Source organism: Trematomus bernacchii, unplaced genomic scaffold, assembly GCF_902827165.1.
Source record: "Trematomus bernacchii unplaced genomic scaffold, fTreBer1.1, whole genome shotgun sequence".
NCBI classification, from domain to species: Eukaryota; Metazoa; Chordata; class Actinopteri; order Perciformes; family Nototheniidae; genus Trematomus; species Trematomus bernacchii.
The window spans coordinates 12,338,430-12,361,506 of NW_022987564.1; the positions used below are offsets into that span (position 1 = coordinate 12,338,430).

Consider the following 23,077-nt stretch of genomic DNA (forward strand, 5'->3'; position numbering starts at 1 on the left):
AAAACATATTATATATATTATTCTGAAATGGGCCAATCTGCAGAAAGAGTACTTTTACTTTTGATACTTTAAGTATATTTTGATGCTAATACTTGTGTACTTTTAATTGAGTAACCTTTTGAATGCAGGCATTTTACTTGTACGAGTATTCCTACACAGTCTATGATTCCTACACTTTCGTACTTCTACTTTTACTCAAGTACAAGATCTGAGTACTTGTTCCACCTCTGCATTTATGTAAGCGAAGAAAATATACGAGCTACTTGCATAGTTTAGTGCTGGCCATAGACTGTATATTTAAAGGTCCTGGCCCACTGTACATACCCTCTGCATTCTTACCCCTCGCCGCCTGGTGGCAGCAAGTAAGCAAACATGTATCAGAGGTGCCTCTGTAAACGCCCCCTTATGAGGCGTTTACTACCTTCAAGTGTCCGTGTTTTGGATCGGTCACCTAAGTTTTTATCTGCCCTGTTGCAGTTTTACATATAAAAAAATGGCACGATTTCTCCTCAGAGCAGACCTCCGGAGGTGCGTCGCCTCTCAGATACGGATGGCATCTGATCAGGTACTGTCACACTGCGGTGGACTGGTGACAGATGTTGACTTTCTGTTAGCATTAGCTTGCTCATATCAGCAGGAGTAGTTGTTTTCGGACTAAGTTAGCAAGGCTAGCTACTTGCTTAATTATATTTAGGGGTCAACTATATTGTGCGGGTCGTCAAGACTGCAGCATGTTGCTTATGGCTACAATTTAATGTTGCTAATCTTGAACTCTGAAATATATAAATCCTGTTTAACTGGCAGGGCTTGAATCTAAGGAATAACATTTTACTCAATTGATGTTACTATTTAATTAGATGCTACTTAACACTTATGTTTTTCATTATGATATTGCCAGTGAGTAAATCATCTTAGTACTTTCCCCACATCTTGTGACACAGTCATAACATACATTTAGGTTTTTCCAAAAATACACACGTCTGCATAGACAGCAAGTAGGTTAAGGAGCAAGGAGTTACATGTGTGTCACCTTTCGCAGTGAGAGTATAGAAACATACATTAAATGTGCTTTGCCATGTCTTCCAAAAAAAGAATGAACTGTTTCCCTGTGCCTTTGCTGAGATTGTTAAAGGGTTATGTAATATGTTTTATCAATCGTTGTGTTGTTCTTGATTTATGGCTATTATCTTTCCCTTACAGATAAAGACATTGATTGTATTGTATTAGACATTGATTGTATTGTATTGTAGTTCAGTTCACACAATGAGCAATAGGAGGAAGACTTTAATTTAGTTATTTGTTAGATATAAGTTATTCAAATATTTTAAGCAACCTCATTTGATTTACAAACAAGAGGATCCTTTAAATGTGTATTTTTGATATCTAACAAATACAATTCTGTTGACCACCAGCTTGGAGAGTTGGGCAAGGGAGCGGGCAAAGGTGGAGGTGGAGGAGGCTCTGTGAGGGAGGCAGGGGGTGCATTTGGAAAGAGACAAGTGGCACAAGAGGAGCATTACTTTAGGTGAGAAACACGCCGGTATATTTGTTATCACATTGTAATAGGCTCATGCCTGTGGCCATGGTTTCACACATGATTTTAACCCAGCCACTTTTAACCTGCAGGCAAAAGGAGAAGGCGCAGATGGAGGCACTGAGGAAGCATCATTCAGAGGAGATTGAGCACCACAAAAAGGAGATTGAGCGCCTACAAAGGGAGATTGACCGCCATAAGGGCAAAATTAGAAAGCTGAACCATGACGACTAAAGCCAGTTATCATCATCTGATTCCAAAGTCAATCAATATCTTCTATTGATTGGTTTACTGCTGGCCAAGGCAGGTCCACTTTGAACTGCCTTAATTATTACCAATAAAGCACTTAATTTTTTTATTTCATGAAAGCTTTTGCAAATGTGTGTGGCTTTTTGTATGTCCTTTGTTTATTTCCAAAATGTCAGCTGTTTGTATGCTTTGGGTCAACTGTGTTTATTCGAAAATAAGGTTGAACCTGTTTTAGTTCTGCACAAAACAGATGAATATCATTGGGCACCTAGTAAGGATGCCACCTGGGCGCCTCCCTAGGGAGGTGTTCCAGGCACGTCCAGCTGGGAAGAGACCAAGGGGTAGACCTAGGACCAGGTGGAGGGATTATATCTCTTCGCTGGCCTGAGAGCGCCTTGGGATCCCCCAGTCAGAGCTGGTTGATGTGGCCAGGGAAAGGAAAGTTTGGGGCTCTCTGCTGGAACTGCTACCCCCGCGACCCGACCACGGATAAGCGGGAGAAGATGGATGGATGGATGGATGGATCATTGGGCTGAAGTCGTGTCAGTCAAAGTTCATCCTCTGTGGTTGGGTAGTTGATGATGAAGCACTTGTTTTTAAGTCCCCGCGTTGCCCGATTACGTGCTGAATATCTTTGCTACTTCAATTGGATGTAACTGTATCCTCTAATTTTGTTAGTGTGGAATGAAATATTCTTCCCTAATTTGTGTCAAGTATTATTTCATACTTTTCACAAGATACAGGAATGATATTAAGGATATAATACATCTGTGACATTACAGTTGGCGGGGACTATGCTGCAAATCGCCATGAAAAGTAGTCAAAACGAACACCCGTCCCACTGCGCGTTTCCCCACCAAATCTCGCGAGCGTTGCTGAGCGGTGGCGTTGTTCGGGCGAGCCGACGACGAGACCGTAGCTGTCTGGAAATTTGTCTCGTGGGTTGGACTCAAACGTATTCTTCATAATTGTCTTTTTTTTTTACGTGCGACAAGTTAATCGTCCCGCATTTTAACACACGCCATTGTTAGCGTCCCGAATCAGACTGGTGAGTTATGCTAACTATGTGTTGACACCTTGTACAAAGCATGTGTCTGAAAGCTGTCTTTCTGCACGCCGAGGCCTTCGCATAAGCTCGTTAGCTAGCCCGCTAAACAATAGCACTGTTGGCTCAAGATTATAATTTAACATATATTATGCAATGAAAACTGCCCATTTTATGTGACTGTAAATATATAGCGTTCGCCCAGTGTATGACTACATGTAAATATGAAAATAAAATGTGTCAACCTCGGTAGCTAGCAGGCTGCATGTGAAGGGGGCGGGACGGTGTCTTCCTAAGTCACCGTGTTATGTTACCGTGCAATATCTTCTCCTTTTCACATGCATTTCATTTGTCTAACAGTGTTTATAATGCATGTAATTCATAGTTTGCTGATTTTACGGTTTTTAGAAATTCCTTGTATTGCATCAATAAAGTAACGTTTATGGTTCAAAGTCAGATCACAACATCCATCCGTTTGAAAACAAGTTGCTTAATAACAGTTTCTTATTTATGAAATGTCTCTACTGTGAGACTAATAAAGGGTTATCTTATCCGTCTACAGGACAATGGCTGCCGCTGAGGTAAACGGTAGCTCTGCCCCGGTTAAGGAGGAAGAAGAGCCCATGGATGTGACAACAACACACACAGAAAACTACCAGACGCTCATTGATGCTGGGCTGCCCCAGAAAGTGGCTGAAAGTTTGGATAACATTTTCCTGACAGGTGGGTGAGAGTTTTTTTGTCTCTAAGAGCTTTAACATGTCATATTAAGAAGCTGGGCTGGAGTATAGCAGATGTAGCTTGTACTGACTCTGAACATGCTTTTTAAATGTAGGCTTGGTGGCGTATGTTGACCTCGATGAAAGGGCCATTGATGCCCTGCGTGAGTTCAATGAGGAGGGAGCACTGACTGTGCTGCAGCAGTTCAAAGAGAGCGACCTGTCCCATGTGCAGGTAAATACTTGAATGGATTACTGCCTTTCTGTCTTGGTGAGGAGTTTCATGTTATTGTAGACAAAATAATAACTTTTTTTTCTTTTTGTTATATAGAATAAAAGTGCTTTCCTTTGTGGAGTCATGAAGACTTACAGACAGAGAGAAAAACAAGGAAGTAAAGTACAGGAATCTACAAAGGGCCCAGATGAGGCAAAAATAAAGGTAAACAAACTACTGAAGCAGAGCTTTGCTGCATAAATGGATTAGAATGAATGTCATTCAAACATTCCTGCGCAGTCATGCTGCTCAGTTAATGTTTTTTGTTGTTGTTGTTTTTCAGACTCTGTTGGAGCGGACGGGATACACCCTGGATGTCACCACAGGGCAGAGAAAGTACGGAGGTCCCCCACCTGAGGATGTGTTCAAAGGAATACAACCAGGGATTGGAACAGAGGTAGATTAGAGACGTCTATACAGCAGCCTCTCATCATTCAATGTCTCATATTTATGGGGGAAACGGCATTAGATCTGTGTTACAGCACCATTTATAATTCTGCAAAACATGATATGTATTTATGAACAAATCCTAACACTTGTCCACCTGTTTCTCCTTTCTTTTTCAGGTGTTTGTTGGAAAAATCCCAAGGGATTTGTATGAAGATGAGCTGGTGCCTCTCTTTGAGTCGGCCGGTTCCATCTGGGACCTTAGGCTAATGATGGACCCTCTCTCTGGTCAGAACAGGGGTTACGCCTTCATCACCTACTGCAATAAGGATGATGCACAAAAGGCTGTGAAGCTTGTAAGTAGCATGGTATAGCCTTTTGAAGAAATGCATCAAATTATATAACAACTGAGTTAGTTTTAAAGGAATGCTGGAGACAGTTTGAAATAGTCCTATTTGATATATGGAGTATTATTTAAAAGGATACAAGCTTAAAATGGCCTAATTCTTAAAGTTGGTGTTCATTTATAATGAGTTTCACATGATTTCATTTTCAGTGTGATAACCATGAAATCCGCCCTGGCAAGTACTTGGGAGTCTGTATATCTGTTGCAAACAATCGCCTGTTTGTCGGATCAATTCCAAAGAACAAGACAAGGGAAAGTATATTGGAAGACTTTGGCAAAGTTACAGGTCAGTCCCAAAGCAAGGAGGGAGATTTTTGTCAGTAACTTCTTTAAAATAAATTAATTTAGGATTATAGACAGGACAACTGTTTTGGAAGTTAGAGATGTTATTGTCTATCTCACAGAGGGTCTCCAAGAAGTCATATTGTACCACCAGCCGGATGACAAGAAGAAGAACCGCGGCTTCTGTTTCCTGGAGTACGAAGATCACAAGTCTGCAGCGCAGGCTCGCCGCCGCCTGATGAGCGGCAAAGTGAAGGTGTGGGGGAACCCGGTCACTGTGGAGTGGGCCGACCCTGTTGCTGAGCCAGACGCCGAGGTCATGGCCAAGGTTGGTCCCATATATTTTCTCTTTAAAACACAAACATGCATTTTCTACAGGGCAACAAACTGTCTCTCTTTGTTTTTGATTTCATAGGTCAAGGTGCTCTTTGTAAGAAAGCTGGCCACATCAGTGACTGAAGAGCTTCTTGAAAAGACCTTCTCTCAGTTTGGAAAGCTGGAGCGAGTGAAGAAATTGAAAGATTATGCTTTTGTCCATTTTGAGGAGAGGGATGCTGCTGTAAAGGTGTGTTTTTCATTATTTGGACAAGATATGTTGCATGTCTGATTATCGCCATGTATGTTACAGTAGTTTATCGTTTTGTTTGGTTAGGCAATGGATGAGATGAACGGGAAGGAGCTAGGAGGAGAGGAAATTGAGATCGTCCTGGCAAAGCCGCCAGATAAAAAGAGGAAAGAGCGACAAGCAGCTCGCCAGACCACTAGGAATTCTGGGTGAGTAACAGAGACATGGGACTCCTGTGTTTTCCCTGAAAGCTCAGTATGTGAGTTAATACACATTTTACTGTTGAGGTAGTTTCTCTCTCTTCGCTGAACTCAGTTTTTCCCAGAGGGTTGGGCTTTGCAAACACACATAGAGACATAATTCAAACACTTGGCAGAACGCCGACTTGTTGTTCTTTCTAGCAATATTAGCTGCTGTGTTTCAGCAAAATTGGAAAAAAACTAAATGCCAAACCGCGATGCTCTGTTCTGTCGGAGAGTGACTTAAACTAAGTAAGAGTAAAAGAGATATGAACAAAGTTAAGTTTAGCTGCTTAACTTTGTTAGCTGCTAGGCTAATTTACAGTTTAAAATGCTTTAGGCATAAGTGTATTCTCTCATAAGGAATCATTAAATGAACTTGTCCTCCCCTCTGCAGGTATGATGACTATTACTACTACCCCCCTCCCCGCATGCCGCCACCAGGCCGAGGCAGGGGTCGCGGTGGCCGGGGGGGCTATTCCTATCCCCCTGATTACTATGGGTATGACGACTACTATGATGACTACTATGGCTACGACTATCATGACTACCGTGGTGGCTATGAAGACCCTTACTACGGCTATGAAGATGTCTACAGCATGAGGGGCCGTGGTACTCGTCCTAGCAGGGGGGGGCCTCCTCCACCTAGAGCTCGTGGGGCACCCCCGGCGCGAGGCCGTGGGGGCTACGCCCAAAGGGGACCACCCCTCGGTGGTCCTAGGGGTGGCCGCGGGGGGCGGGGAGCCCCTTTCCAGCCGCAGAGAGGCCGCGGGCCACGCGGGGCCAGAGGAAACCGCGGGGGGAACGTCGGCGGGAAGAGGAAGGCAGACGTGTTCAACCAGCCTGACTCCAAGCGCCGCCAGACCAACAACCAGCAGAACTGGGGGTCCCAGCCCATCGCCCAGCAGCCCCTGCAGCAGGGGGCCGACTATTCCGGTAACTATGGTTACAGTAATGACACCATGGAGTTTTCACAGGATTCTTATGGGCAGCAGTGGAAGTAGATGCACCCAAAGGTATTTGGCAAAGTGACAACAAAAAAAGAGAAAAACAACAATAAAAAGGAAAAAGAATTACAGGAGATTGGCCACAATTTTTTGATTGACTTTTTATTCTTCACCCCTCATGAAAAAAAAAAGATCTGTACATATGTCAGAAAAAAATGGACAGACCCCAGAATTGGCTCGAAGTGATTGGCTGGAAAGCCTTTTGGCTGAAGAAGTGAACGTAACCGTTGTGGTGAATCATTTCTTACTCTTACGGTTACATTGGGACATTTAAAAAAATACACAAAACACTTTTATTGTTACATTTTGTTCCTGATTCATTTAAAGCCAACAATGAACATTTACAAAAAGTGGACATTGATTCCCAAAAATCTGAGAGGACATTAAATAATGATATTGCCTTGTAGGAAGTTTTTGTCCATGCCCCTTCCCCCCTTCCCTTCTTGTACTCCCTTTATTTGTGGTTTCTCATAGTTGCTTAGGGACTTGCTTGTAAATAAATGCATATGGTTAGAGCTTCATACTTCATTTTTTGCACTGGTGGAGAAAAGAATCCACAGGAAGGAAGAAATCAAAGTTTTGTAATGGTCAAAGTGTATGCCTAGCATTTCTAGCGGTAGACAAATTGTGTTTTTAACTGATACCATAACTTCCTATGTTTTCTTTGAACTTGCCCAATAGAATTTGGTTTGGCTTACCTTAAGAGCCATAGCAGTTTGTTCTGATGTTCTTTGTATTTATAACTTTTACGTTTGTTCCGTTTCAATAAAACTCAGCTGAGCATCAATCAATTGTCAGATACTCAAATTCAGTGTTGTCAGTATTTGATTTGATTTTACCTCAATTCTCTCATTTGGATGAAGATCTTCTTTCCAAGTCAAATTTCTTGCCTCAAAGGAATAATAAAAATACTGAAAATGCACAAGAGGATGATAACAGGATTTTAACCCTTTTTAATTTTCAGTGCATGTTACGTCGGACTACAGTCATTTCCTGCACTCAATTTTATTTACAGAATATCACAGAAATACCAACAACTGCAAATGTGACTTATTGCTGTTACTCAAGATTGTACCTGTCAGTTTGTTTTCACAGGTAAACAGTGTATGCCTCACTAAATCCACTTATCTGCCATTCATGAAGAAAAGGAAAACACTGAGTGCTTCATATAGGTACATTTATCTTTGTGAAAATTGTGGGTGCCAAATGAGCTTAAAAATCTTTAAATTAGAACTGTCCTTTTTCTTTCCATTTGACCTCTTCTGCGCCATCCAAATACATATTTTTGGGATACGGCTAAGGAACCAATTTCATGTGCAGAACATTAGCATGTTGTGCATATTATTATGGGATGAAGTTTAGTCGTGCTCCAATTTTTTTTTGTCTTGGCAGGTGAACATTTATTGAAGCATATACCTTGTATACCTGTGCAAACAAACTTTACTGACGGACAATCTTGAATAATGGTGGAATGTCACTTGCACTGGTATGATCCTGATACTGACACCTTTACAACAGCTGGAACATCATATTTAACTGAATGGATTTGTACGTGTATGCTGAGTTTTCTCAATTTGGTTTTTAATCATCTGAACCATCTCTGCTCCCTTTTTTGAAGACACCAAGGATCTGACCATCCAAAGGGTTACAATTCTAAAACGTGCCTTCTGCCATAACAAGTGACCACCTAATTTGTTTACCATAGAAAGTGTTTTTAGCATCTGCCTTGTGGTTCCATGGTATCATTGTATTTTGTTTCATGTGTCTGTCTCTTATTCCAACCTGCCTAGGTGGTGAAGCATTGAGAGCCGCAGCGCTAGAATGAGGAACTCCCCTGAACGGTACTCGAGGGTGAGCTAGCCTTGCACAGAGTACTGTCTCCTCTCCTAGCTAATGTAATCACTGGAGAAACACTAGCCGTAATTATGCTTTATTCTTTTAATTGTTTTCTTACTAATATACTGCACTATGAATCAAGCTTCTGTTAATTCAGTAGGAGAGTCAATTGTTATTTTCCAGGCTATGACGAACCCAAGTCATAAAAGTTGACTGAAGAATCATTGGGAATATTACAATTAATTTTAGCAGTATGTTTCTGGGGCTTAAACACATGAGGAATGTGTATTTCCTCCAGACATAGTGAATATTTTCCCCCTTAGGCAAAATGAAAAGTCCTGCACAAGCCGGAATATCTGGAAAGTGCTGTGAACCCTTAAACCCTGCAAACACCTGTTGCTTGTCTTGGCTCCCTGCACCAAAATCTTCTCAGCTGTCTGCACACACACACACACACACTCTGAAAGGGAGGGTGGTGGTGGTGAACGTTTCCCTTCCCACACCTCTAGAGGCAGCAGTTTCACACCAGCACGAATAATGATCCATTGTTCCTTTTATCCGACGCTGCGTTTATTGGGCATTTCCTGAACTGGAAATGCATTGAGTAAAATGTAGATAACACTTTAGAAGCTGTTGTTTAAATGTATTTAACTAGCAGGGGGGGATCCGAATGAAATACTGATTAAATTGGCTGATGTTGGAACAATGGCCGTGCCTCTAAACAGATGTCTGTACATCATAACTCCACAAGATGGCAGTAGATAGACCACAGTATTTATATTGCACAGGTAAGGATGAAAAAGGGAGCACATGGTAACATCAGGAAGCTCATTGTTTCACACGTTTTGTTTTGCATTAAAGTGCCATCAAATGCTGGAGTTTCCTTTACAGTTTCTCACATCAGAACTGTGTCTCTATATGTTGCCTCTTGTCACCAGGCAGTAAAGGAGCTGCCCCATCCTGAATGGGTTCACACAAATGGAAGGGATGGATTGGTAAGATTGTTCATTATCTGTACTAATGCTCAGAAAGTTGCACTATATTTCTGCCTCTTTTAAATGACTAGTATTTTGGAGCATAATGTTTGATTTCGTTGTCTATTAAGTTGAAATGTATTATGGCAAAATTATTTGTATTTTTACCTCCAAACACACAGAAACAGAGATATACTCAGAGCCACACATGGCAGCACCTAATAACATACAAATATTGACAGTACACAAGAAAGTAATGTATGCATTCAATGAATTATCCTTGCAAACTGTTCAAGGCTGCAAAAGGAACAATTGTTCACCTTTTTATGACCTTATTTCCCAGAGCAAATATATTCTGTAACTTTTTTTTTTTTAAAGATACGACCCAGCTTCCTGTTCCATATCTGGCATATACTTTTTTTTTCAGATGTTTTAGCTATTATTGCATCATTTTGAAGATAATGGAGTATGTCTCCTGTGTTTTGATGGTGGTGATGGTCATGTTGATGCTTAGGAATGGATTACCATGGTTGGTTAACATGTCCTTTTCTGTGTGGCCCTTTTCTAGCTCCGAGTCAGGAGACTGCTCGCTGTGAGCCAGATGGTTTCACAGCGCTCAGGATGAACTGCTGGCTGGACCGGGGCCAGAACTCGTTGGAACATGAGCTGAATGCCCTTTTTCCAGGTCAGCAGCCGACACAGGTGAGAAATAATTGTGGATTAGTGCGTCAACTCTTATATTGGATTCAGTTTTGGCTTGGAGTCTTTATATTGCTAAAATCAACTTCTTGGTGTCCTCAGGTTAATGACAAGTCTTTATTGGATCAAAGACTAGTGCATATAAATCTATTTATATATATGTAGTACAGCAGTCTTGAGTAATGTCATAGATCTCACGGATCCTTGAAAGTCTTTACATTTGTGAGGTAAGACTTGAACGTTTTAGTAAATAGACATTGGTTATTAAAAATGCTTGAATTTATATATGTGCAAAATAAAGACTTTTATCAACTCTGTAAATATGTCTCTGTCTTTGTCGCTATACTTACACATATTAATGTGCGGTGTCAAACCTCTTTTTAATTGTGTCTGTGAGCCTGCTAGTTCTCATTCTAGCAGTTAATTAACCTTGACCCTTGTCTCAAGCTATACCGTGTTCTGTCCTTGAATTTTAAGAAATTGGTCATTGAAAGTCATTGGATTTGATATTCAGAGCTGTTCTATTGTTGTACCCAAATTGTACTTCTAGCACTCCGCTTAACATCAACAGTGAGGAGCAACCAATAACAAGTGGTATACATGTAGGTAGGTAGTTTTTCTTTATTTTTTATAATAATTGAAATATTGTTCAGAAGTTGCCTTAAGTATTTTTTTTAGCTTTTTGTGAAGTTGTTTAACTTTTTATGTTATTATTCTAGTATTACATCTTTTTTCAGATGTATCATTTGCACTTAAAACGGTTGCTTGTTTTTTATTGTGCCAATAAAAATAAATTATAATAATAATTGAATGTTGCATGAATCGTATTCAAGGCAAGGCAACTTTATTAACAACACATTTAAAGTAGTACATTCACTGAAAAAGCAGAGGGACATTGCTCCACCATAAGGTTTACATTAGGAATCATTGACACAAAGTCTGTAATGAGAGCATTAGTGATGCTTATCCTATTCCACACAGGAAATTAGAATATATTAGTGGGATGTCTAACCGTGGGGCATGTAAACACAATGGGTGGAACACTGTCAGTTTTTCACTGTGCTGCGAAATCGAGGTTAAAGGTAGGGTGGTTTATGCCAAACCCGTTGTGGAGGAGCAGGGTTTTTAACCATGATATAGATTACGTAATTCAGAAAATGTACAACCGTTTTAGTCCATCGTTCTTAAATATGGGGTTTTAATTGAGCTCGTGCAGGAGTTGTAGATTACTGATGTTCACGAGATGCATTCACGTAACTTTACAGGAAATGTAAAGGCTGGTAACGACCATGGACTGTATACTGTCCTGGTTCTTGGTGTAATGTGTGCGATAGAGAACCAATGCAAGGCTCTGTTGAATGGTCTCAAGTGAATCTAAACAAAAAAAGGTGAAGGAGTCGAGATCACCTTTGTTAAATGTCATTGGGTAATCTTTCAAGTGTTGTCATATTGCGCACAATAACACTGATTATCCTGCATTTTCCCAATTTGACACATGGGCCGTTTCTCAATGTCGAGGAAGGCTGCTCCAGAGCCACTATTTCAAGCATACTACGTCATCGAGTGCCGCCGAAGGACTGGCTGTTCCAATGTCCAGCATACTTGGAATTCTACCGAGGCCGGCGTACTTCGTAGCGAGAAATTTCGAGGCTGCACATGTGTAGACTTCACTTCTCCTCATGGATCTACTTTATGGAACAATAGAGTGATTATCATAAACAGAAAATCCTTGTTTAGGAGTGATTGGCATGAGAGGGGTATTTTGTTTGTTAATGATTTACTAGATTGCAATGGTAAACTGCTAGATTTGTTGGCCTTTTCAACTAAATACAATATAACGTGTACTGCTAAAGATTATAACAAAATCTGTAAAGCAATTCCTGTACCACTTATTGGAATGATTCATAATACTTTACTGTACTCAAATGTTGTATCAGTTTTACCTAATTTGGAAATTATTGGCGATACTCTTAAGAATAACAAATCTATTAATGCTTCCCTGAAATCCCACATTTTTCACAATTTTAACAGAGGCTTATTTCCTCAAGTGACCGATTTAGACACTTTATCTGTAATGGAAAAAGCTCTATCTTATTTTATAAAATGGCCTATTTCCCCTAAAGCAAAAGAAACTCATTTTAAAATTGTTCATAAAATCTACCCGGTTTCTACTTTTTTTTAATTCAAGATTTAAATTTGAAGTGGAATCATGTTCCTTTTGTAATTTATCTGATGGATAGTTGGAACATTTATTTTTCGCATGCCCTTTTTCTGAATTGTTTTGGTCGAATGTGAGAGATTGGTTGTTACTTAAATTAACAAATATTCCGGCCTTCAAAATATATCACATTTTATATTATATTGATAATTTGGACTCTCCCATTTCTGATTTGGTAAATATAATTATTATTTTGGGTAAATACCATTTACATTGTAGTAAATGGAGAGGAGGCAAGCCCTCCTTTCCCTGTTTCATAAATGAGTTCAAGTCCTTTTTTCTGTCCCTTAGAAAAATACAATCTTGTAACCTGTCTATAAAGATTTGCAATGACATTTCCAAATGGTTATTATTTTAAGTAAGCTTAATGCCTCTTAAATGTTTTTGTGCCTTTATGCTTTTTTCTTTCCCCCTGGCTCTTATTGGATGTATTATTTATGTTTTTTTTGTCTTATTGTGAATGAATGTCTTGAACTTATGTTGATAAGTTGATGATATCCTCACCGAGCTTTTGTATGTTTAAAAAATGTTCAATAAAACATTTTTTTTTTTTTAAAGTAAAAAAATGTGTAGACTTCTTAAAATCCCCACAATGCTTTGCGCACGGACCAATTTACAAATCTTTGGCGGAAATCGCGCTCCATTTAAAGCTCCCATGTCATGCTTTTCCGGTTATTACCCGTCCCCTTGTGTGTTATGAAGGTTTTTATGCATGTAAACGGTGTGCAGAGTCAAAACCCTCAAAGTACACCCTGTAGCGAGTAAAACTCTAACACAGAAAATACCTCCCCAAAACGCCTCGTTGGAGATACGTCACTGCCCATTTGATTCTTCTGGGTACCGCATGATGTCATGCGGTACCCGGAACGAAATGGACCAATCCCGAAGAGCTATGGCCACACCAGCAGCGGCGTGTTCCTCCTCCAGAGGTTCGAAGAACCGGCATTTCACAGACGAAAGCTTCCAAAACATTGCCCAGTTTGAGGCCGGATATGCACAGCTTGTTTGGACCGTTTGGAGCAGGGGAAGATCTGGGTATACAACCTGTAAGTTTGCATTGTTATTTGTGTATTTATCAAACAAGACTGTTTAAATGTGTAAACTGTGTTGGACTGCTAAGCCATTGACACAGTGCTAACTAAGTTGCTAGAGTTTCCATATATCAACTCTAATATCAGCAGATGGCCTTGCATACATGTATCTCATAGCAGGAGAATGTCTGCATTCACACACAAAATACCTATTGACAGTATACTCCGGGTGATTTGCCGGTCAGTCGCGAAACGTAATTACATTATAGCTGGCGTAGCGATCTAACACACGGAGCTAGAGCTAGTTTCGGTCAGAAAAACATTTTTGTGATGCTACGTTGCTAGCGTTTAAATATATCAACTACAATGTCAGCAGATGGCCTTACATGTTTGTCATGGCAGGAGAATGTCTGCAGTCACACACACGGAATACTCATACAGTATACTGTACTGTGATTTACCGTACATTGTGACCGTACATATACTGCATGTAGCTAACGAGGCTAGCTGTATGCTAGCGCAAAACAATGTATTCATGCAAGTTACATTGTATGGTAGCAGAATACCCGTATACGATTGCAATTATAAACACGTTATTGCTAGCCTAATATGAACCACTAGCTTTTGTTCATAGTAGTTTTATTACACTGCATTATAGTTGCCTTTCCTCCAAGCTAACGTTCATATCGTGTTAGCTACCAAGGTAAACAAAGCTAGGTTAGCATATTAGCAGGCAAGCTGTTCATTACACAACTACTACTAACTAATCTAAAACAACTAAGTTTCTCTAATATTTTGTGATTTGCATTTGATTTCGTCCAGCCAGATCCTGGCGGACAATCCATGACGGGGAAGGGATTCTACTACTACTGAGGGTGCTAAAAGGCACCGCACCGACTGTGCGCAGGCAAGATGCGAGGAGGAGGAATGAATGATATACCGTGTGTATATATGTATATTTATGTTCATTTTGTACATTTCTAAAAATAAAGTTTAATGGAAATACTTAGTAGGCCTATCCTTTCTTCCCTGAATTCATGTATAGCAAACCATGATTTGATTTCTCATCAAACAGTAGTAGTTTATAACGGGTAAAAATAACTTACTCTTTGTTATGAGAGTAGCTCGTAGGCCACAACGGAAAGACAAGGAGACATACACGAGTTTACAAAACCACGGCACATTTATTGTGGTAAATGCAAAGATAGGTGGTTGAGAGGATCGCAGAGTTAGTCTTCCTGCAGCCGCTTTGGAGAGAGACTGTGTCCGGAGGTGTCCGTGATCGTGCTGATTAGCCTCTTCAGCTCCACCCCATCGTAAGACAAAGGCCCTGGGGCCGTCACACTCTTCTATAACAACAGTTAAAAATATATATGTATATAAAATATACCGCTGTACCGACGCCATGATAAGACTGATGTTACGCTGAGAGCAGCCGGGAAAAGCACTGACATGGGCGCAGCCTCTCTGGTGGTTGACTAATCAGAACGAGTGGCCGAGCTGACCAATCGGAGCACACTAGGCTCACAGGGAGGGGGGGGCAAGAGCTCCAACGAGTCGTTTAGTGGAGAAAGTGAATACTGCTGAATACACATGCTTGACAGAGATGCTGTATGCGAAACCAATGTGAGTTTGGAAAATTGCACAGTATAAATCTATTTTAGTATACCTCAACAATGTAATTATGATCAGTGGAAATGGCCATGACATGGGCCCTTTAAGGCGGGGCCTCGCATATGACGCACACCTGTTAGCCTGTTAGCCGGCTAGGAAGGATTCTTGCCTCGCTTGCCATGTGCTACCAAGCAAGCGTCCTCGACATTGAGAAACACCCACGGATATATTTGCTTGAGTCAAAGCGGAAGTTCCTGAATTTTCAAAATAAGGCAAGGATATATCTATTTATTTATGAAACAAATTAAAACCACGTGTCCTTTTACTAATGAAATGTTTTGTATTTTCCGTGCTAATTACAGGTTATTAATAATAGGAAAAAAGCAGTTTCGAAATAAGCAGCGCTATTATATAAGTTGTTTTTTAATATGCATTCTAAAATAACCATATCCTTTCCATTTATATAATTTAATTCATTATTATTGACGTACATTTATTCATAAGATGAAGTTGTAGAAAGCAGATAAACTTTGAACGACTTGCTGTAAATGAACTGCATGGTCACGTGGTTCCTCTACGTCACATAAGCCAGGGGGAAGATGGCGGCCGCCGGAGGAGAGTCTTCTACCACGAATGTGTCGGATGAATTATTTCAAAACTTTTACACGGAGGTATGATAAAGCTAATGAGACTTTGTGTTTTTTGAAAGTGTTGCTCGCTGTCTCTTCATCGGCTGAAGCCGGCTACTCAAAAGCTCTCGTGTTTATTAGCTAACAGGCCTCAGACATGAACACAAGCTAACGATGAGAAGCTAACGATAATATTCACAGAGGTGTTTTCTTTCTGGTGTTCAGGACACCCCCACATATAGTCTCAGGCTTATTCTTTCCTGTTTTTGAACTACCACAAGTCACTTAATCTTTATCACAGTTGGATAACTATAATTATCCTCAATGCAGTTGCTGTTAGCCTACTATCTAGCAGCTTTATCAATCGCAGTGCAGTGTACACACGCTTTGACCAGTAACATCATATCAAATGAATGAGGTCAGGCTCCCAAAAAAGCTGCAGAGGATCCTCCTGTCCACCACTAACACTCCTGCATGCTGGCTGTGATCACAGAAACCCCCAGAAGAGAATAATACTCAGAACATCCCCAGAAAGTGCAGCTTACGATGGACGCTGCAGTTCGACTTTGAACTAATCTTTATTTATATTGCATCTTTCTTACAAGCATGTATGCAAAAGAGGTTCACATAGAGATAAAACAACAATAAGTTGGCAATGTAAAGGCAAAAATCACAACAACATATTAAGAATAAGTAAATAAGCCAATAGAATAAAATAAAGACCAGGATTAAAAATAATGTAGAAAATGGATTCAAGAGGGAGAGGTTTTCCATTTCCTTTTTGAAATGCATAGCAAACTTTGATATTTTTCAGCATTAAACCACCATACAGTTTCCTTTTCTTTTTACAAACTGCTACTTTGTGAAGGAAGTGTTCATGATCATAATGTGTTTTTTTTTTACAGGTGAAGCAGATTGAGAAGAGAGACTCTGTGCTGACCAACAAACAGCAGATTGACAGACTGCTCAGACCTGGCTCTTCCTACTTCAATCTCAATCCCTTTGAGGTGAGTACACCACCAATGAAGTATGTTGCTGAGGTTTGTTTTGATTAGTTTAATGGTTAATACATTTAAATATATACAAACGTTAACTGCCAATCATCAAGTTATGAGACATTAACATATATCTGATTAAATCGCTAATCAACTCAAGTATTGATTTCTAATAACATAACTGTTAGGGAATAATTTGCTTAGGTATTCAACCTTCGACACAGTTCATCGTTTTCTCTTTCTTCTGTCTCTTTTCCCATGGCATAGTTCTACGGCCTTGGGTATTGCTGCTATCTCTCTTAAGGAGGAGCAGCTTGGGCGCATTGTTGTTGCCACTCTATGACAGAGCACAAGCTGCCATGAGGTAGTTTACTGTTCAGGGACGAAGGTTCCCTGGCGCACATTCTTTCTAGTTAGATTCAGGGTCCATAATTGTTTAGTCTCACTGATAAAGTATGTTGATTATTACACTCCGAACTAGTTAAAACCTCGAGCTGCAGAAGAGTTCTTCAGAATTGGTTTGGCAACCGCTGTGTCAACTCGTGACACACAACCTGTCTTGTCAATTCTCCGGTCGTAACTCCAAATAAACCGTCAGTGTTTGCCATCAAAGCTCCAGCTCTCCTCATGTCTCTCTGAGTCCTGTTTCCATTGCTTCAGAAGTTTCCATCACAATAACATTTTGGGGAATCAGATCTTGAAATGTATACAAATGTCCTTTTTTCTTTACTTAATGACTAGCCATTTATAATCAATGTAATACAAATCCAATCTGTGACATAAAATCTTACTCCCTACTTTATAGGTTTTTTTTTTTATTTCCCCCCCAAAAAGAATCAGAAAAATGTGTTGAACTTTTGGGTGAATTTTATTTACAATCTCAATAGGCTGAAAAATCTGCTGTCGTCAAGCCCTCATCAGAGTATGAGCCACCAATTACTGTCTTAACAATATGATCACAGCAGAAATATTCCTCTTGTGTTGGCACTTTGGTTAAGATCTCGATGCGATATAAACTTACCAATGTTCACCTCATGCTCAGGTGCTCCAAATTGATCCCGAGGCAACAGATGATCAATTGAAGAAAAGATTTCGGGCGGTAAGAATACAACAAAACAATTGTCAGCGCTCTCCACTGTGACTAGCTGTGGATGTGGTGCCATAATGTGTTTTGTAACTACATTTCTAATATTTGCTCTCTTTAATCTGCAGTTATCCATCTTGGTCCATCCAGACAAAAATCAGGATGAACAAGTCAGATCGCAGAAAGCCTTTGAAGGTAAAATCTTTACCACCATGTATGTGTTGTAAATTCAGAGACTTTAACTGTCACATGCACAGAAGCTACAGGGTAGTTGTTGGCAATACAAATGTTTAGTCGTCGGCTCCTCCAACAATGCAACATACATAAGACATATAAGTACTTCTATATATTGATGTTAGCTTATTCGGTATTATTGCATGCCACTTTTGCTGTAACAATGTACATTTCCCCCGCTGTGGGACTAATAAAGGATTTCTGATCTGAGAAAGAAAAAAGAAAAAATATTGCAAATTATATAATGGTGCAAGTAGGAATAAGCAGGAAAAAGTCAACTATATATGTGTAAAGCCAATGGAGATAAAACAGAATGCAAAAATAAAGTATTTCCAGTAGAATACAATCCTGTATTTTAAACAATGTTATAACTATTTGGACTAAAAATGTATGTAGGTGAATACACTTCACAGACCTCAGGGGAATGAATATGCTCTAAATTGGCTGTAATTTAAATTGATCAATTGTTCTCATCTTAGCCGTTGACAAGGCGTACAAGCTCCTCCTGGAACCAGACCAGAGGAAGAGAGCGTTGGACGTGATCCACGCAGGACAGGAATATGTGGAGCATCATGTGAGTTTTCAACACATCTCTTACTCTTCAAACACTCAAGGCATTTTGCCTGCATGTTACTCAGCTCTCCTGGTCTTTATTTGTTTGGTAACATTTTCCCTGCCATCCTGTGCTCCCAACAGGTAAAGGAGAAAAAGAAACAGCTGAAGAAGGACGGGAAGTCGTTGGATATGGAGGAGGACAACCCTGAAGTGGTAAGTGAAAGTTACAAATATATCTTGCATACAATATAGCTGTCATAAAAATGAAATGGAGTCATTGTGATTACATGCACTCTCTGTCTATTAGTTTAAATTAATTAAACTAATAAATAGGATTTTCACAAAGTTGAGATAGCGTATATTTGTAATGTTACCAAATATAAGTTGACTTGTCTTTTTACAGTTCAAGCAAGCCGTGTACAAACAGACCATGAAGCTGTTTGCAGAGCTCGAAATCAAGAGGAAGGAAAGGGAAGCAAAAGACATGCACGAAAGGTAAATCACACACTGTTTATAACTCCTTTTTTTTTTTAAAGAAAATTAAAAAAGGTATCCTACCTAAACCTCTTTTTTATTTAAATGTCCGAATGTAAATCATTTTGATTCTAAATGTTATCACGGACTCTCTAACACAGATTGTCATTACCTCTTTCTCTCAATTCACCAGAAAAAGGGCAAGAGAGGAAGAAATCGAGGTGGCAGACAAAGCAAAGCGGGACCGAGAATGGCAGAAAAACTTTGAGGTGGGTTCCTCCAACAATGCGGTCACTATCTTATAAATAGAACCACGGCTGCTTTTGGCATTCAAAGGAAAATGTTCACCCATTTTTTTTTTTTTATGTGGATGCCTTATCGGGGTTAATGGTAAATGTTGTCAACTGCAGCAACAAATTATCCAGTGTGTGTTGTATTGACAGAAAAAGTTATTCAAACTGATTCTGAACTTCTTATTTGTGACTTTTTTACGCCTTTTATATTATTACTTTTTCTAATACATGAAAAAGTAATAGTAATAGTAATAGTAGGACATACTATGACTTTTAATTACATTTTATGAGATGCTTAACTCATCTTGTTTTATGACTTGGACACACATTTCTCCTTTTTTTTAAATTTTTTATATTTCTGCAACACATTTTCAGGAAACAAGAGATGGACGTGTGGACAGTTGGAGGACCTTCCAGGCTAAAGGAAAGAAGAGCAAGGAGAAAAAGCCCAGGTCCTTCCTCAAGCCCCCGAAAGTCAAGATGGAACAGAGGGAATGATGCTGAAAAATGGGACTTTATTAGATTAACATCCTCTGTTCTAAAAACCCTAGTTCTGTGTCATCACCTCGTCGTCTGCAGTCAACTGTGAAGTCTTCTCTCGGATACTTCGTACAACAAATCTCTCATCCAACCCTGACAAACGTAGTTTTGTACTTGGTTTTCTAATGTACATATTTGTGATCTGGACCCGGAGATCATACCTGCCTCATGAAAGAGAAAACTATGTATCTTCCACTTCTGTCACTGATGAGAAAAATGTGCTCTGTCATTGTTGTTGTCCTTTTTCTTTTTCTTTTTTACTAAATAAAGCTTGGTCCTAACAAGCCTACATTACAGCGTGCTACGAAGATGAGTCTCAAATATGCACCAAAAAAAGGTATTAAAAAAACAAGTTTTGAGGTACTTGTTGGACACTTTACTAAGCCAAAATACTGACTGGATTCACACCAACCTTAAAACATGCTGTTGGATCAAAGCAGAACAGAATATGATCTGGAAACTTTACAGAAATATTTTCAGTTGTCTGCAATGTCTTAAGGTATTCATTAAGATGCTGTCAATAAAGGTATCTGACTGGTGTCTGCTGCACATACTTTTATATTTATGTTGGATAAAATCCCCTTTAGTTTCTGCTTTTGTATTTTAAATGATTCCACCAAAAAAAGCAGTCCAGGAGTGAACACCAGATCAGTAAAATTGTAGTCATTCAAGGTCAAAGTGTCAGAGATTTACTCAATATCAACATATTCCATTTTCACAAGTAGCTACAATGCAAAACAACCATCATGAACAATTAATATCAACTGAAAGAAACCAAGACAGACGAATATATTGGCCTTCTCCCCTCTTCCTGGGTTAAGGTGCGAGCCTCTCCCTTTCCTCCGTGAGCTGTCTGTCCTTTCAGTCTCTTGAGGACCATTTGATTGTCGTGCAGTCAGGTGTCACATGACTTTGCACTGATCCCCCCCCGCAGCAGCAGAGGACCGGCTGCTCCCCAGCAGCTCGTCCAGACTGAGGCCCTGAAACGCTCCGAAGAACGAGTCGTCCTTCACCGAGGCCGGCTTCCTGGGGGGGTTGGTCTGCTGCAGGTGGGAGAGGGTGGAGACTGTTAGACGTATACTGACAACGAGGGCTGCAACCAACACTTATTGTTCTATTAAATGTCAGAAAATATTGCCCTTTGACCCTAAAATGTCCATCCCAGATTTTCAAATGTAATGTCTTTAAATTAGATTAGGGGTACTTGGTAATGTACATCAAGAGTAGAAAAATATAGCCATAGAGTACCCAATATACAGTTGGAATACACTACCACAGACCAACCTACTACTTAAAAATGTAAATAAAGGATAGTATATACATATATACGTGTGCAAATAGCAACATAACAATTTAAATGTCTTATTTTGTCAATCCAAAACCCAAAGATATTCAGTAGTTAAAGTTAAAACAAGAAATGTCAACATTTGAGCATGGGAAAACTGCCAAAAAATGGCCAAGTCAGTCTTGACAAACTAATATATTTTGATTTGTTTTGTTCACCTACCCTTGGGAGGCAGTGGTGGCTCCTGAATTGAGTTCTCCTGAGTTCTCTCTGTGCGTTCTTCTTGGCACGTTTGGTCTGCTGTTGTTTCCTTTGGCAAACAGCACAGAGCCACATTAGGAACAGCACAGGGGTAAGCAGCTTACTCATGTGAGGAACAGCCTTATCCTCATTAAACCATGTTTGTGTTGCCAAGCTGGATAACAAACACCATCAGAAACTAAAACTCTGAATGAGTCACTACACTTTCAGAAATCAATGAACACAATTTTGGGATAAATAACTCATAAATGATATAAGAGACTAGATTGCCTGTTTGAGAACTAATGACATAGGTGTTCCCCTACCTCTCCCTCTTCAGCTCCTCCTGGTACAGTCGGAGCCAGGACTCGGGGACTTTCTGGCTGCTGCAGGGCAGGCTTCTCCTCCTGCTGACGCTGCTCCTGCGGGCGAAGCTGCTCCTGCGGCCACACTGCCCGCCCTTCACTCCTCTCTTGGTAGAGGGTTTCTTCCCAGTCACACAGCTGGTGAAGTGCTTCAGAGGAGCCCCGAGCGACATGAGGGAGTCCATCTCTAGGCTGTCTGGAGCTGGTGCTGTTTGTGAGAGCTCACAGGTTTAAACACTGATGTCCAGGACAGAAGTCAGCGCTGTTGCTCTGCTTTACTTTCCAACAAGGGATGAGGCTTTTATCTGCAGATACAGAAAATAAACACTTTTATCCAGTAATCTTAGTTTATAGTAACAGCAACAAGTCAAGACATAATCATCTCATTAATTCATGACGTAGGGTTCTGTTCAATACATATCTATACATTTTCACAGACTATTCATTCTCTTAAAAAGACAATAACTGTAAGAAAACAAGCTTAAAGAAGATTGGCTACACCGAAGTATTTCAATGGAAATACATGAGGGTTCCTGGTATATTCTGTCTTGTAAGAGGTCTTCTGCTGAATACATTGTACAGTAGATCTGTCTTTTTTAACACAATATACTTTGTATTAAATAATCAACATTACTCACCTGCAGGTATCTCCTGTAGACACAATCAGCTGATGGTAGGATTTGTTAAAGCTGTAGAGTACTCTCGTTGCTTCCACTACCTCAGTGTGTGTACTTGTATACACTTCTGCTCTGTCACAGTGCTCTTATGGGGATTTACCCGATGAGCTCACTGGACCTCAAACCGGATTACCTGAAGATGCAGGAGTTTATCTCATTAACAAGAGAGTAAAACAAACAAACAAACAAGCAGCTTCTATTTAAAGGAAACCTATCATGCTATATTTAAATGATATATTGTAGGGCCATACCTATATAAGGTATATTTATACGTTTCTGTTTTCAAAATACCAAACAGATCATGCATTTTAGCCATGCCTCATTTCGCTCTATGTGCTGTTTGCTGTCTACGGGGCTGATCTCTGTGAGCTGCAGCTGACCACGCCCCCCTGCAGGAGAGGTGAGCCGTGCTCTGATCAGCTGCTGGGCTGTCAGAAGAGGGGGAGAAAAAGAGATCTCTGTCCTCCTTGTTTTATTATATAGAGTCGTTATTCATTTGTTTTAAGGCTCAATAAATAACAAAGAAGACCTTTGACCGGCACTTTTCTAATTTTGTCCGGAAGATTTCAACTTTAACGGACATCTTGACCGGCGAAACAAACTGAAACTGAAACTCTGCAGCACGGT

General features: G+C 40.0%; 3 protein-coding genes across 3 annotated transcripts; all 3 read left to right on the forward strand.

Annotated features, from left to right (window-relative positions):
- Positions 1–402: 402 nt before the first annotated feature.
- Positions 403–1,902, forward strand: LOC117477825 (ATPase inhibitor A, mitochondrial-like). The gene is made up of 3 exons (XM_034124590.1): positions 403–565; positions 1,413–1,525; positions 1,627–1,902. The coding sequence occupies exons 1-3, from the start codon at positions 494–496 to the stop codon at positions 1,766–1,768; spliced, it is 327 nt and encodes a 108-aa protein (XP_033980481.1). The 5' UTR covers positions 403–493; the 3' UTR covers positions 1,769–1,902.
- A 439-nt stretch (positions 1,903–2,341) lies between these two features.
- LOC117477823 (heterogeneous nuclear ribonucleoprotein R) lies at positions 2,342–7,518 on the forward strand. The gene is made up of 11 exons (XM_034124588.1): positions 2,342–2,831; positions 3,391–3,551; positions 3,664–3,782; positions 3,879–3,986; positions 4,105–4,218; positions 4,388–4,564; positions 4,765–4,900; positions 5,019–5,224; positions 5,312–5,461; positions 5,549–5,670; positions 6,098–7,518. Exons 2-11 carry the CDS (start codon positions 3,395–3,397, stop codon positions 6,702–6,704), a joined length of 1,896 nt encoding a protein of 631 aa, XP_033980479.1. The 5' UTR covers positions 2,342–2,831; positions 3,391–3,394; the 3' UTR covers positions 6,705–7,518.
- An 8,141-nt stretch (positions 7,519–15,659) lies between these two features.
- Positions 15,660–20,422, forward strand: dnajc8 (DnaJ (Hsp40) homolog, subfamily C, member 8). Its single transcript, XM_034124589.1, has 9 exons — positions 15,660–15,750; positions 16,614–16,715; positions 17,746–17,802; positions 17,916–17,982; positions 18,501–18,595; positions 18,718–18,789; positions 18,980–19,071; positions 19,244–19,319; positions 19,719–20,422. The coding sequence occupies exons 1-9, from the start codon at positions 15,679–15,681 to the stop codon at positions 19,839–19,841; spliced, it is 756 nt and encodes a 251-aa protein (XP_033980480.1). The 5' UTR covers positions 15,660–15,678; the 3' UTR covers positions 19,842–20,422.
- Positions 20,423–23,077: the final 2,655 nt, after the last annotated feature.

Excerpts from the sequence above, each read along its gene's own strand:
- LOC117477825 (XM_034124590.1), top strand. The coding sequence starts at position 494 with ATGGCACGATTTCTCCTCAGAGCAGACCTCCGGAGGTGCGTCGCCTCT. Across the intron at positions 566-1,412 it reads TACGGATGGCATCTGATCAG|CTTGGAGAGTTGGGCAAGGG; the intron begins GTACTGTCACAC and ends GTTGACCACCAG. Across the intron at positions 1,526-1,626 it reads CAAGAGGAGCATTACTTTAG|GCAAAAGGAGAAGGCGCAGA; the intron begins GTGAGAAACACG and ends TTTAACCTGCAG.
- dnajc8 (XM_034124589.1), top strand. The coding sequence starts at position 15,679 with ATGGCGGCCGCCGGAGGAGAGTCTTCTACCACGAATGTGTCGGATGAA. Across the intron at positions 17,983-18,500 it reads ATCGCAGAAAGCCTTTGAAG|CCGTTGACAAGGCGTACAAG; the intron begins GTAAAATCTTTA and ends TTCTCATCTTAG. Across the intron at positions 19,072-19,243 it reads GCAAAAGACATGCACGAAAG|AAAAAGGGCAAGAGAGGAAG; the intron begins GTAAATCACACA and ends TCAATTCACCAG.
- LOC117477823 (XM_034124588.1), top strand. The coding sequence starts at position 3,395 with ATGGCTGCCGCTGAGGTAAACGGTAGCTCTGCCCCGGTTAAGGAGGAA. Across the intron at positions 3,987-4,104 it reads CAGATGAGGCAAAAATAAAG|ACTCTGTTGGAGCGGACGGG; the intron begins GTAAACAAACTA and ends GTTGTTTTTCAG. Across the intron at positions 4,565-4,764 it reads CACAAAAGGCTGTGAAGCTT|TGTGATAACCATGAAATCCG; the intron begins GTAAGTAGCATG and ends TTTCATTTTCAG.